Source organism: Macaca nemestrina, chromosome 15, assembly GCF_043159975.1.
Source record: "Macaca nemestrina isolate mMacNem1 chromosome 15, mMacNem.hap1, whole genome shotgun sequence".
In the NCBI taxonomy this organism is placed as follows: Eukaryota; Metazoa; Chordata; class Mammalia; order Primates; family Cercopithecidae; genus Macaca; species Macaca nemestrina.
Genome location: NC_092139.1, coordinates 93,963,330 through 93,978,284, shown reverse-complemented (window position 1 = coordinate 93,978,284; position 14,955 = coordinate 93,963,330). Strand labels below are relative to the sequence as shown.

At 44.5% G+C, this 14,955-nt stretch overlaps 1 protein-coding gene across 11 annotated transcripts in view; it reads right to left on the bottom strand.

Annotated features, from left to right (window-relative positions):
- The window catches only part of LOC105495710 (seizure related 6 homolog like), a 215,873-nt gene that overhangs the window by 7,320 nt on the left and 193,598 nt on the right, over positions 1-14,955 (bottom strand). For 3 of the 11 annotated variants that reach the window (XM_011765435.3, XM_071080314.1, XM_011765439.3), the window contains 3 exons: positions 10,562-10,756; positions 2,758-2,790; positions 543-657 (listed from right to left, as the gene is read on the bottom strand). In XM_011765435.3, the coding sequence (XP_011763737.1) occupies positions 543-657; positions 2,758-2,790; positions 10,562-10,756 (343 nt within the window). The remainder of the gene's footprint in view (positions 1-542; positions 658-2,757; positions 2,791-10,561; positions 10,757-14,955) is intronic. The other 8 variants (XM_011765438.3, XM_011765442.3, XM_011765436.3 and 5 more) reach the window with 7 other exon arrangements.

Here is a 14,955-nt window from a genome sequence, read left to right as displayed (position 1 = left end):
CCTTCTATTTTTTTTTTTTTCCACAAATGATGTTTCTAGTACCCAGAAAACTGCCTGGCACCTAGTAGGTGCTCAACAACAGTGAATGTGAATGAATGAGTGGCTATTCTGGGACATGGTTTAATCTCTTCCTTCTGCATTCAATGCAAGTTTCTATGACCCCCAACACCTGGGACAGTGTCTGATATACAACAGATTGCCAATAGATATTTGTTGAATAAATGAGTGAATGCATGAGTGAGTGATGGAAGGAACTAATCAACATGTCTGGCAATATGTCATATCTACGTCCTCCACTAAACCATAACCTCCTTGAGGGCAGGAATAGTATTTGTCTTACTTGCTTGGAGGCTTCATAATTGCCCAGTGTAAATATTTATCCCACAGAATTGGGCTGAATCTGGGCATCTCTGCGATCACACAAATGCCACTATGCTCCAGCTACAGGTGGAGACCTTGAGGCTCAGAGAGGTGAACCGCCCAGTCCCTCTTAGTGCTGGTGGCTGAGTGCTTGGCAGTCGTCTCCCCCATCAGCTCCCTACCTTGTGATGTAAATGTAGGCTCCTCCCAGCAGTAAGGAGATGATGAGGACCGGGATGAAGATAGCCAGGGCCATGTTCCCCCCTTCCAGCGACGTCTCTGCTGCCGCTTCTGCTACTGAACACAGGAGCCAGTGAGGTCCTCATTTCCCAGGTATCTGACTCCCATTGAGCGCCCACCTGCCCAGTTCTCCACCCTTTGGAGACGGCTTTCCAAGGTCTAAGGCTCTGTGAGGGCCTTAGACCTTGGAGGGCCATCTATAAAGACTAGAGGAAATGGTGCTGTTCCTTTGCAAGAGGTCCCAGACTCATCCTTGGGTGGGTTGGCCATAAGAGCTACAGAAAATCACACTGTTTGAAACCTGATCATACCATTCCCATTTTTGGGGGGCTACAGTTAAAATCTGGTTAAAGTCCAATTCACAGGAAGACTAGGAGAAAATCCCAAATTCAGTAACCGGGAAAGCAGATTTGCTGGACATTCCATGGAGTGGAGAAGAGAAACAGGAATGGGTCTGGACCCCAGATGCAGGAGTGGTGGGCGAATCTGGGTTTGTGTGTGTCGTTGAGTTGAACAGTGCTGGTGGTTTCTCACCCACAAGGTTTCTAAGGGATTCTCAGACCTGGTGCTCACCTGTGGAGCGGGGAGCTTGTTGCATGCAGACTGGCGGGCCCCTCCTAGACCTTTTGAGTCCCACTCTCCAGTCCAGGAGTGGGCTCTGAGCATTGGGGACAGCTCTCCGTCCTGCACACCCCAGTGACACCCCAACTCTGAAGGCGCGGCATTGATTCCCAGAGGCTACCCTTGCACATTCCCTGGCTGCTCTCTCAACCTCCCATTATTTGTGGCAATTGCAAGAACTAGAACAGCTGTTGCAGGGGCCTGGGGCAGAGGGCTGCTTTCCCAGCATAGCTTGAAGGCGGATCCTCCATCCCTTCTAGAAACTTGGCCCCCAGGTTTCCTCTGCCATTCTCCACGGTCACATCTAATAGAGCTTGGCTGTACACCAATCTATAACCCATTAACCACCACTTTATGGGGTCTGAAAAATCAATCCTAATACCCACAATAAATGCATGAGCACAAAACGTTACGATGGCTCTCATAAGCTCCGAGCAACCCCAGCCCTTTGAGACGTTCTCATGGTTCATTGGTTGGCAAAAGGCAGAAAAAGGATACTCTGAATGGAGACTAACACGAAGTGCCCTCTATTTTCCAAGCGGAGTGTCTAATTCATGCTCCTTCACTTATATTTGAGCCCTGGTTCCACCCGCTTGGATTCAAGTGTTGTCTGTTACAAGGAACAGCCACTAGTGAAATGTAATTTACATAGCCCCAGATTCTAAGTGAACTCATTATTGTCAGAAAGCTAAAGATGGCTCCAGGAAAAATCAAAACTGCTTGATTGGGTAAAAACACTTTTTTTTTAAAAATAAAAGAAACAATATATTACAGTATATATTTTAAAATATATATACTATAATATACTGTATTTGTATTTCCATGTATATACAGTAATATATTACAGTATATATTTTACATCACAGCCCCGGTGAGTGGTTTTGTACCGAATTCAATAGTGGTGACATAGAACGCTGGACATTTCACACACGGGAGGGGTTGGAAAGGGAAGGAACCACAAAATGAAAACAAAACTGAAATAAAATCCTGGATAGATTTTAACATCTGCTCCTCATGAATAAGTCTCAGTTGGGAATTTCTAATAAAAGGAGAGCTGAAGTAAGGAGACATGGGAGAAGGGGTGGGTATGTTGAGGGGAAAAAAGACTCAAGGAAAAATGGACCATTGAATGTTTCCAGGGCAAACTCTTCTCTCTGGAAACCAGGAGGACTCTCAGCCTGAAAGGTGACACGTCACCAGATTTAGTTCCCTTTCTAGAATGGCATCATGAAAAGTTTTACAATAGGGTTATGCCTTTCTCAGGGTCATGGGCTGTAAACTTTCCTTGTCTCGTTGCTGTTACCATGTAGAGAACAGCTGTCAAATCCCTTTCAGGTTACTCGCAGGATCCTGACTTGCAAATCCCATAATTTTTTTCCCTTACAATATTATTTTAAAATTATCTTTGGCAGTGTGAAGGTAGAATTTATTTATTTTTTTAAGTGTCTAAATAAAGATATTCAAAGACCTGCCCTTGTTTTGTGTGCTATTAGTTTGATTTATTAAACTTTTTTTTTTTTCCATTCTGGAACTCACCTTCTAAAGCATGTTCAAAACTGTCTTGATTAACTGAAAGAGAAATCAGGAAGCATTGGTCAATGTAAAGTGAATTCACTTCATTTGCATGAAATGAGGCCAAAAAATTAGATGCAAAAGCCCATGCCATGCTTTGGTGAAGTTAGTGTTATGTTTTGACTTGTCTTGGGCCACTATAATCAGTGAACGTGCCTGGGGACTCTTCACTTCCTAAGTTCCCAAGAGAAGATGAGATAGATAAGACCCAACGTCAACAACAGTGATAGTGAATAATTACTGAACACTCACCGCGTGTCCAAAATTGTGCCAAGAACTCTATATACATTTGCTCATTTAACCCTCATGCCAATCTTGTTAGGTCAATGCTATTATCATCCCCATTTTACAGATGAGCAAACAGAGGTTCAGAGAAGTGAAGCGACTTCTCTGACATCACACAGCTTCTCAGTGATGGAGGCAGGATTTCTATCTGGGTTGCTCAAGCTCTGTGGTTTCTGCTCTCAATCATGTGGTTAGGGTCTTTTCATCATTTTCACATGGGGCAAAGCACGAATGGATTGCGAGGCCCAAGACCTTTATACAAAATCCAGCCAGAGATGGAACTGTTTTCTTGTTTTGAAGACTATCTATGTACACCTCTCTAATTTCATTCTTATTTCTTTTTATTTGATGAGGCTTTGTATTCCATGTGAAACTATTTTTTTTTTTTTTTTTTTGAGAAGGAATCTCGCTCTGTCGCCCAGGCTGGAGTGCAGTGGCGCACGGTCTCTGCTGACTGCACAAACGATTTTTAATCATTTATATTTTCTGTAAAACTTCTCTGGAGGTTCAAGATGATGGGGACTGGCACCCCATCTTTGTCATCGGTCATGGTGGTAGCTGAGCACAAAAAAATACCAACAAGGATGGACGTTTATTACAGGAATGCAAAACCCCAGCGTGAAGGACTTCGATGAAAAAATTGCAGCATTAGGGGATAGGAGAGAGTGGCCACCAAAGGCTTAGCTATACTCATGTCTCCAATCCCAAGACATCCTAATCCATGCCTTGGTTAAAGTCACTCTCTGGTTTACGCCATCATCACACCATGACAACAAAACCAGCTGAAAAGCTAGCTGGCTAACTAAGTGCACACATCTCTGCAGCTTTGGCATCAAGAAAATGGAAAGATTGAAGCAGATGGTCCCGCCCCAAGATGTGAGTCGCACCGTGGTTGAGTGGGAGTGCGTGAATGTCCATGGAATCCTAGAACTGGGAGGAGGCATTGAATCTTGTGTCCCTTGGAGCCCCGTGCTCATGGACCGCAGGGGGCATGTTAAATGCAGATTCCTGGGCCATTCCTGGGACTTGCCAGGGCAGTATTCTCAGGGGTGGACCTCTGCAGGTCTCACCAGTGCCCCAGCAGTGCTGATGCATCCAGTGGGCTCACTGGCTCCTCTTTAGAAACTCTGATCTGGGCTCCCCCAGTTAGTTCACAAAAAGGGAAACCAAGGTCAGAGAGGGAAGGAGGCTCACTCAAGGTCACACAGGTGGTCCACAGCAGAACCGGGCTGGAGCCTGGGGGCCCCATGTCCCAGTCAGGTGGTCTCACATTGGCATTGAGTTGCTTCCCCTCCTGCAGACCACAATGTCATGCATCCCAGTTTCTTTTTCTGAAGAGGAAGTGATTTATCATTTGCGTACAGAGTTGGTGGTGGGACGCATCTCAGGAGTGGAAATGGGGAGGGAAGAAAGGTGCAGGGGTGTCCCGAGAGCCTTTCCTGTTAGCAATTCCATCACAGCTGTGGGAGAAAGCAGTGAGCTGGTGCACCTTGCGGGGCTTCTAGGGATGCTAGCCCATAGAAAAGAGAGGTTTCAGGGATCACCTGCAAAATGGAGCCTCTTTTTAGCTTTCCTGGTTTTTTTCTTTTTTTTGGTCATTTGTGTATATTCTTTTTTTTTTTTTTTTTTTTTTTTTACAGAATCTTGCTCTGTCACCCAGGCTGGAGTGCAGTGGTGCGATCTCGGCTCACTGCAACCTCAGCCTCCCGGTTTCAAGCAATTCTCCTACTTCAGCCTCCAAGTAGCTGGGATTACAGGTGCACACTACCATGCCCCGCTACATTTGTGTATATTCTGATGGTAGTTTTATTTTCCTATCAGTTTGGCAGCATGTAAAAAACATTGAAAACATACAGTGCTGGTGAGGATGTGGAGAAATGGACATTATTACACGTTGTTGGTGAGCGTGGATTGCTCCAATTGCGGGCAACGATTTGGTGACATCCAGGACAACTCCGTATCCACAGGCCTTTGCCCACACCATCAATCCTGCTTTGAGGAACCTGTCCTGCCGGGTGAAAAGTGCCAGCATCCAAGGATTCATGGGCAAGAATGTTTTTGCAAAACAAAACAAACAAAAAACTGGAAGAGAACTGATGTCTCCATCAACAGAGGAAGAGCTGAATGCACTGGGGAACAGGCAAAGTGTGGAATGATGGGTGGCAATTAAAAAAAATAACTTGGTGCTACATTTGTAATAAGTAAAACACAGAGTACAGCATGATATGGAACCCCCTCCCTTTTTTTTCTTTTGATACAGGGTCTTGCTCCCTCTCCCAGGCTGGAGTGCAGTGGCGCAGTCATGGCTCACTGCAGCCTCAACCTCCTGGGCTCAAGCAATACTCCCGCCTCAGCTTCCCAAGTAGTTGGGACTGCAGGAGCGTGTCACCATGCCCGGCTAATTTTTTTGATTTTTTTGTAGAGATGAGGTCCCACTATTTTGCCTAGGCTGGTCTCAAACTCCCAGGCTCAAGTGATCTTCCCACCTCGGCTCCCGAAGTACTGGGATTATAGGTGTAAGCCACCACACCCAGGTTTTTTTTTTTTTTTTTTTTTTTTTCTATAAAGCAAAAACAAACATCCCTCTCTCTTTCCAAGTATATCTGCGTGTACAAGCCTAGGGAAAGGTGTGACACTGGAAATTCAGATGATCAGCACTGGCTTCCGCAGAAGAAAGAAAGGGATGGAGGAGAGAGGAAAACTCTGCTCCTTCCATTTGAAACTCTGATTTCTTCTACTTGTTCCATGAGATACCTTCGCAATTAATCCAAGAAGAATTTAAAAAGCCACGTGGCAGATACAAACACGTTGTCCAGGCCAAAGTGGCCCTTTTCATGGTTTTCTTATTTGAGTTTTTTTTTTTTTTTTTTTGAGACAGAGTCTCGCTCTGTCGCCCAGGCTGGAGTGCAGTGGCCGGATCTCAGCTCACTGCAAGCTCCGCCTCCCGGGTTCCCGCCATTCTCCTGCCTCAGCCTCCCGAGTAGCTGGGACTACAGGCGCCGGCCACCACACCCGGCTAATTTTTTTTTTATTTTTAGTAGAGACGGGGTTTCACTGTGTTAGCCAGGATGGTCTCCATCTCCTGACCTCGTGATCCGCCCGCCTCCGCCTCCCAAAGTGCTGGGATTACAGGCGTGAGCCACCGCGCCCGGCCAAGGTTCATTAAGAAACAAATCCTGCTAAGTTTTCTCCCCTGCAGAAAACTCCTCAACAACGTCAAATTAACTTCAATTAATGTCCATATGACAGTTACAGGGTTCACAGGCAATCTTTACTCAGGAACTTCCCAACACTTAAGCTCTACAAAGCAGGTTTCCTGTACTATCAAAAATAAATTTAGGCCGGGCGCGGTGGCTCACGCCTGTAATCCCAGCACTTTGGGAGGCCGAGGTGGGCGGGTCACGAGGTCGGGAGATTGAGACCATCCTGGCTAACACGGTGAAACCCTGTCTCTACTAAGAATACAAAAAATTAGCCGGGCGTGGTGGCGGGTGCCTCTAGTCCCAGATACTTGGGAGGCTGAGGCAGGAGAATGGTGTGAACCCGGGAGCGGAGGTTGCAGGGAGTCGAGATCGCGCCACTGCACTCCAGCCTGGGTGACAGAGGGAGACTCCGTCTCGGGGAAAAAAAAAAAAAAAAAGGAAGAAGAAGAAGAAAAAAAAGAACTGCTTATATAAGTCATTGTCATTCATGTGATGAGCCCCTGCTTGATACCCGGTAAGATTAAATTGCATCCCTTATGCTAGTGTTTCGCATACTTGGCTGATGACACAATTCACCTGTGCCGTTAACCTGGTCCCTGGGTCCTGCTTCAGACCCAGTGAATCAGAATCTCAGTGGAAAGGGCTCAGGACTCTGTTTATGTTTGCACTAAATGTTTGGAAATCACGGCCTTAAATGGTTCTCAAATTCAAAGTGCATTTGAGAGCTTGTTAAAATGTTTATTCCAGGCCCGCCTCTCAATGATTTTGGCTTGGGAGATCTGGGGTAGATTCGGGAATGTGTGAACACACCTAGGTTTCCATGCTGCGGTGATTGGCTGGTTGGGGGTCTTTCTTAGTAGCCCTGAAAGTGGGAAATTTACAGTCATGAGATGAGGGTTCAAGTCCAAGCTTTGTCTTGTACTAGCTGCATGACTTTGGGAAAGTCACTTAACTTCTCTGAGCTTCTCCTTCTACATCTGTAAAACAGGTAAGATGACTCACCTATTTTAGTGGTCATAAGACTTAAATGAGGTGATTCAGGGTTTTTTTTTTCTTTTCTTTTAGGTAGATAAAATTCACATAACATAAAATTAACCATTTTAAAGTGTTAACAATTCAGGGGCATTTAGCACATTCACAATGTTGCACAACCATGACCTCTGTCTAGTTCCAAAACATGTTCATCATCTCCAAAACAAGCCCCACACTCATTAAGCAGTCCCTAGACAACCACGACTCTGCTTTCTGTCTCTATGGATTTACCCATGCTAGATGTTTCCTATAAATAGAATCTTAAAACATGTGACCTTTTGTGTCTGGCTTCCTTCACTTAACATAATGGCTTTGAGGTTCATCCGTGTTGTGGCGTGTGTCAATATTTCATTCCTTTTTTTCTGGCTGAATAATATTCCCTTTTTTCTGCCACACTTTTGTTTATCCATTCATCAGTTGAGGGGCATTTGGGTTGTTTCTATCTTGTGGCTCTCGTGAATAGTGCTGCTATAAACATTCATAGACAGTGTTTGTTTGAACACCTGTTTTCACTTCTTTTGGAAATATACCTCAGAGTGGACAAACTAGCTGGGAACGTAGTTTTAAGTCTCAGAGCTGGGGTTCATGAATAAGGCATTTGGGGATCCACTGGAGTTATGGGTTCCCAAGTAGAGACATAAAACTTCATGCTTCTGTTCCTTCTGGAGGGCAAATTCAGTGCCTTTTGCCTGATTCTCAAAGGGGCATTAATGCAATAAAGGTTAAGATCCACTGGCCTAAAACACTGAATATATTTCCATTACTATGACTGACTGTGCACTTCAAAGATCCAGATAAACGAATCCAAATTTTACTCAGTGTGTTACAACTTAATTTTAGTGATGAGTGTTCAATGGATTCTAAGATGCAATTTTCTCACTTCACCATCTGGGAGGTCGGGGCGAGGCTTAAAGCAATAGTGTGTAATAATAACTGCCACCAGGTGGCGCTCATGATTCGCCGTGTGCACAAACGTGGGGGCATAAGAGTATCAGGGTTTGCAGAATGCCAGGCAGCACCCTGGGAGATCACCCCGTAGGCAGTGGGAGAACACTCCTAACCCATGGGAACTAATTCGTTGTGAGAAGGCGGTGCAAGAGGTGGGAAATAATTAAGCAGTGTTCTCTAAGCAGGGGTCAAAGGCAGGCAGAGGTTGGACGCGGTAATCACAGTACTTTGGGAGGCCGAGGTGGGAGGATCGCTTGAGGCCAGGAGTAGAGACCAGCCTGGGCAACATAGCGAGATCCCCATCTCTACAACAATAAAAAAATTTAGCTGGGCATGGTGGCGCGCACTTGTGATTCCAGCCGCACGGGAGGCTGAAGTGGGAGGATTGCTTGAGCCCAGGAGATTGAGGCTGCAGTGAGTCATGATCACGCCACTGCATTCCAGCCTGTGCAACAGAGCAAGACCCTGTTTCCAAACAAACAAACAAACAAACAAAAACAAACAAACAACAAATAAACAAAAACCAGGCTGGTTCACAGGGCAGGGACTAGGGCAAGGCGAGGCGTCTAGGGCGAGAAGTGTACGGAGACTCTTTTTTAAAGGCTGTTCTATGGGACACTTGGTCACCTCCTTACATTTTTCGCCTCAGGCACCTCTCTTGCCTCAACCTCGTCCCAGCCCTGCCTCAATGTAACTGCAAGCCCCTTGTATCAAAGACTTTAGTTCGTTATGGACATTCCTACTGAATTCTGCATCCTTGATGCTTTAATGGGACAGGAGCAATATATATATGTACACATGTGTATGTATATGTATGCATATACATGTATGTATGTAAATGTGTATATATATTTTAGTACAGAATGACATTCAACTGGAGCAATATTGAGTGGAGGTTAATGTTGAAGACCTGGAGTAAAAAATGATTCTACAGCTGGGTGTGGTGGCTCATACCTGCAATCCCAGCTACTCAGAGGCAGAGGAGGGAGGATTGCTGAGGTCAGGAGTTCTAGGCCAGCCTGGGCAACATAGCAAGACCCTGTCTCTACAAAAAAATTTAGTAATAATTTAGAAAATCAAAAGTGCCAGACTTTGAAGGTGGGGAACTTTTAAATACACTGGAACCAGTTTATTTTGCTTGTTATTTTGTTTGTTTGTTTGAGACAGAGTCTCGGTCTATTACCCAGGCTGGAGTACAGTAGCGTGATCACAGCTCATTGCAACCTCTGTCTCCTGGGCTCAAGTGATCCTCCCACCTTAGCCTCCCAAGTAGCTGGGACTACAGGCACATGTCACTATTCAGGTTAATTTTTGTATTATTATTATTATTTTTTTTGTAGAAATGGTTTCACCATGTTACCCCAGGCTGGTCTCGAACTCCTGGGCTCAAGCAATCCTCCCACCTCCGCTTCCCAAAATGCTAGGATTACAGGTGTGAGCCACTGCGCCTAGGCTGCTTATATTTTCATTTCAACATTTTCATAATTGTGATATATGATAAAAAGCTTAACGCTTAAAGACCTTTTTATTTATTTATTTATTTATTTTTATTTTTAGATAGAATCTCACTGTGTCATTACAGGCTGGAGTGCAGTGGTGTGATCTCAGTTCACTGCAACCTCCGCCGCCCGGGTTCAAGTGATTCTCCTGCCTCAGCCTCCCGAGTAGCTGGAACTTCAGGCATGCACCACTATGCCAGGCTAATTTTTTTTAATTTTTAGTAGAGATGGGGTTTCACCATGTTGGCCAGGCTGGTCTTGAACTCCTGACCTCAAGTGATCTGCCTGTCTCGGCCTCCCAAAGTGTTGGGATTACAGGTGTGAGCCACTGTGCCTGGCCAAAAGCTCCTTTAGTAAGTAAAAATAAAAATTCTAAGCCAGGAGAAGACATTGTGTCATAGTGTAATTGGCGACATTTTTTTTTCTTTTTTAGTGGTGACATCTTAGATTTAATGAAGTACAGTAGCTCAGCTTTTTATTATTTTAAAATTTAATTTAATTTTTTTGAGATAGAGTCTTGCTATGTCCAGGCTGGAGTGTAATGGCATGATCAAGGCTCAGTGCAACCTTGACCTCCTAGGCTCAGGTGATCCTCCCATCTCAGCCTCCTGAGTAGCTGGGACTACAGGTGTGTGCCCAACTACTTTTTTTTTTTTTTAATAGAGATGGGGGTCTCACTATGTTCCCTAGGCTGGTCTCGAACTCCTAGTCCAACTTTTTAGAGCAAGTTCAGAACTCCTGTGAGCCAATCCTGACATCTCCAGGGCCCGTGGACCCTGTGTGGTGAGTAGGTTTCTTTACCTTTACACACGGGCAGGGGCCCGTTCCAGTGGGATGGTTGTCCCAGGATGCAGCGGATGGTCACTTCGCCCATGAGCTCAAAGCCTTCGTAGCACATGAAAGTGAGGGACTCTCCTGGCAGGTAGAGTCGCTTGTACAGGATTTGGTATCCATTTTCAGGCAGCCCTGGGTTGTCACATGCCAGGGACTCCTCCGCTGAAATGCAAGCCAGAAGGAGCTCTGATGAGATGATGTAAATCTTTGGGGAGTCCTGCTCAGAATCTGTGTGATCTAGCTTTGGTCAGCCTCTCCAGCATCCTCTGTCTGCATCCCCACCTCGCGTCAGACTGTTTTCTATTTCTCAAACTCTCCTTTCTGTCTTCCACCTCTGGGCACAGATTACATATGGGCAAGGTAGAATGAAGTTGGCTGTGGAATCAAGGTTAAAATATGAGTTCCATTACTTATTAGCTGTGTGATCGCCAGCAAGTGGCATAACCTTTCTGATCCTTAGTTTCCCCATTAGCGTAATGATGATCAAAGGATTATCTATCTTACAGGAATTTGGAGGACTAAAATAGATAAATAAAGAAATGCGTAAGATGTTTTTGGCATGTCATAGGTGCTTAGTAAATGATGGACGGTGGGGGTGTTTAATTATGAAATCTTCTCCTTGCTTTTCACCTGACATCTAACCTGCACATCCATCATGACTAGGTCTTGTCTTTCAACACTCAGTCTTCATTTCTCCTTCTCCAGGAAGCCTTCCTTGATGCCTCCTACCATCAACTGAGTCGTCAGTCTTCTTAGTTTTTCCAGCACTGCATGCACTGTATTGTACTGAATTATTTATCTGTTTCTCTCACTGGAGATGAGCCTGTTAGAGCAAGCTTGAAGCTCAGGGCCTGGGATTTAGTAGGAATGCAATAAAAGGCCCCAACTATTAAAAATAAGCCCACACTGCCATCTGGTGACCATTCTCTTCAGCTGCAGACACAAAGCCCCCGGTAGCCTAAGACACCCAGGCTGGAGTGCAGTGGTGCAACCCCGGCTCACTGCAGCGTCAACCTCCCAGGGTCAAGCAATTCCCCTGCTTAAGCCTTCTGAGTAGCTGGGACTAAGGGCGTGTCCGGCCACAGCCGGCATTTTTTTTTTTTTTTTTTTTTTTTTTTTAGTACAGACAGCGCCTTGCTATGCCTCTCAAGCTGGTCTCAAACTCCTGGGCTCAAGCAATCCTCCTGCCTCAGCCACCCAAGATGCTGGGATCATAGTATTTATTGGAGAGTTGAACCTACAGGTTTAACCCATTTCAGGCCCCAGATGAAATCTAGTCCTTTTTCAGCACCTGGATAGAATGGACAGCTAGCAAATTGCTTCACACACAGGACTACACATCCGAAAACATTATAAACTTTATTATTTAAAAATTTTTAAATTGTGGTAAAATCCACATAACATAAAACTGACCATCTTAACCATTTTAAGTGTACGGTCCAGTAGGTTAGTGTACTTTTACATTCTTGGGCAACTTATGTCCAGAACTCTTTTCATCTTGCGATTCTTACACTCTATATGCATTAAACAACTTATCCCTAGCCCCTGGTATCCCCCATTCTACTTTCTGTCTCTATGAAATTGACAGCTCTAGCTATCGCGTGTAAGTGGAATCAAATGGTATTTGCCTTCTGCGACTGGCTTCTTTCACTTAGCGTAATGTCCTCAAAGTTCATCTAGGTTGTAAGATGTGTCAACAATTTTCTTCTTTCTCAAGGCTGACTAATATTCAATTGTAGGCAGGTGCTACATTTTGTTTTTTGTTCATCCATCGATGGACACTTAGGTAGCTTCCCCTTTTGGCTACTCTGAACAATACTGCTATGAACATGAGTGCACATGTTAAGATATGCCCAGATTTCTGACCCACAGAAACTGTCAGATAATAAACCTGTGTTGTTTGAAGCATCTTATTTTGCAAGATGAATCTCAAGCATCCCTTCAAGACCCAGATTGCTACCCAAAGGCAGGTGGGAACTCTGTCTTATCACCATCATAACTTTAGAATCTTTTCTGGCACCTCTTTCCCAGGCTTAAAACTCATATTATGCTCATACCCAGTACAATGCCTGGTTCACAGAAAGCATTCCTTTATTTACCCAAATAATGTTTATTGAGCAATTACTACGTGCCAACAACATAAGTAGTACTGAGGACACAGAGGTGAATAAAATAGATATAATCCCTGGTCCTGTGGTACTCGTGGTTCAAGGCACACAGTACAATATAGGTCCCAGCTAGAACCTTTTTCTCTGTGAACATGACTTACATCTGGGCTCTACTTAGCTTGAGCAATGTCAACTAAAACAATAGTTACCAAGCTTTCACAAATTAGGAGATTTCAAATAATAACTTAGATTTCTGGATTCTTCTGAAACATTAGAAGATTGGGCAATACTGGGTTCACATAATTACATGGCAATGACTGGCTGGAGTTGAGAACTGGCTTTCCCTGTTAGACCAGGAATATTCTTTACTTTGGCCCCAATCTCTGCCACTCCCTATTGCCTGGCCTTGTAGGCATTTAAATATATCACTTTTCCCATGAAAAGATGAATGAATCAATTGATGAGTATGTTTGAGTCACAGTAATCACCACACATGAAGAATCGGGGCTTTGATCTCCTCCAGTGGGTGGATGGGTAGGAATCTGGCTTCTAGTCTTGAGGTTGAAGGGTTTTCCTTTATACGTCGATAGCAGTCTTCACTGGGACTTATGAACTGTTTCCTTCCCACCCTTGAAATCTAGCCCAGAAGTAGCCTGTGGAAAGAGACTTTCCAGGTCACTGTGCAGCTGGAGTTGCATCTTGGATGACACCATAGATAGCTCTGGCGGGCACCCTTGCATTTATTCAGAAAATATCTCATGAGTGCTTACTTCACGCCCAGCAATGCATCCAGCAATGGGGTAAGGAGGTGAATCTGACACCATTCCTGCCCTCTAACGCTCATGGTCTGCATGCTCTAAGGGGCCAAGCAAATGTGTAAATGGACAATGTAATTAAAAATGGCAGGTGCCATAGAAGAGAGAAACTCTGAAGACCCTGGCTGGCTGGAGAAGACCGCTAACGCAGTCAAGGGAAGGGGCTGTTGGAATAGTTGAGCGAGAGAGGCAGAGATGCTGAATGTACTTCCCTTTCCACAAGATTCCCAGAGATGAGGCAATAAGTGGTTCAGCTGACACTTGACCAAGGCTAATCCTTCCACTAATTGAAGGTCATTTGTATACTTGAAGTTTACCCCCTGGCATTCCAGAGCAGGATGGATATGCAGCCAATGCTTCTGTGTCTGAGCCCAGAGTCAAATCACAAAGCCTTGCTTAAATCAATCATGGGGCTCCCTCCAAGGCAGCACTCTATTATGTGTTTATGGACGAGACCTAAAAGGGCTGGCAAGGGATCATTAACCCTGCAGAGCGTGCCTTGGGGATGGGCTGTAGGAAGGGAGAATTTTATTTTTATTTTCACAGCCTGTGCTTTGTTGTATTTTTTTTTTTAATGCAGGGTGGGTCTGCATTATTTTACAATAAACATAGATGGTATAATGAATGTTTTATAATGTACATTATAATATTTATAATATACATTATAAACCCAGTGCCATTCATGTTCTAATGATTCCTCTGAAAATATCCTTAGGAAGTCTTTGGTCCTCAACCCAGCTGAGCTCGCTGCTGCATCCTTGGCAGCCTAGTACAGGATAGGAGCCCAATAAATGTTTCTTGAAAGACCTCACATCATTTCATTTAAAGGCAAATTGCAGAGTAGAAGCGCTTGGGCTCAAGTGTCCAAGGGCTCAGGATTCAGATCCTAGTTGTACGTCTGTGAGCACAACTGACCTTTCTGAGCCTCAATTTCCTCATCTTGAAAATGGGCTATCTCATGGCATTGTTATGAGAATTAAATAAGCTTATGCACATGAGATAGGCAGCATATAGTGAGCACCCGATACACACTGATTATTTTTATGACTTTTATAACTCTTGTCATATTTTCATACCAATTGTACTGTTGTTTACTTAATACGTATATATACACATATACGTGTGTGTATATATATATATGGAGAGAGAGAGAGAAAGAGAGAGATGGAGTCTCACTCTGTCACTCAAGATGTAGTGCAGTGGCATGATCTCAGCTCACTGCAACCTCAGCCTTCTGGGTCCAAGCGATTTTCCTGCCTCTGCCTCCTGAGTAGCTGGGACTACAGTCATGTGCCACCACGCCTAGCTAATTTTTTTTTTTTTTTGTATTTTTAGTAGAGACGGGGTTCCACCATTTTGGCCAGGCTGGTCTCGAACTCCTGACCTCAAGTGATCCATCCACCGCAGCCTCCCAAAGTGCTGGGATTACAGGCGTGAG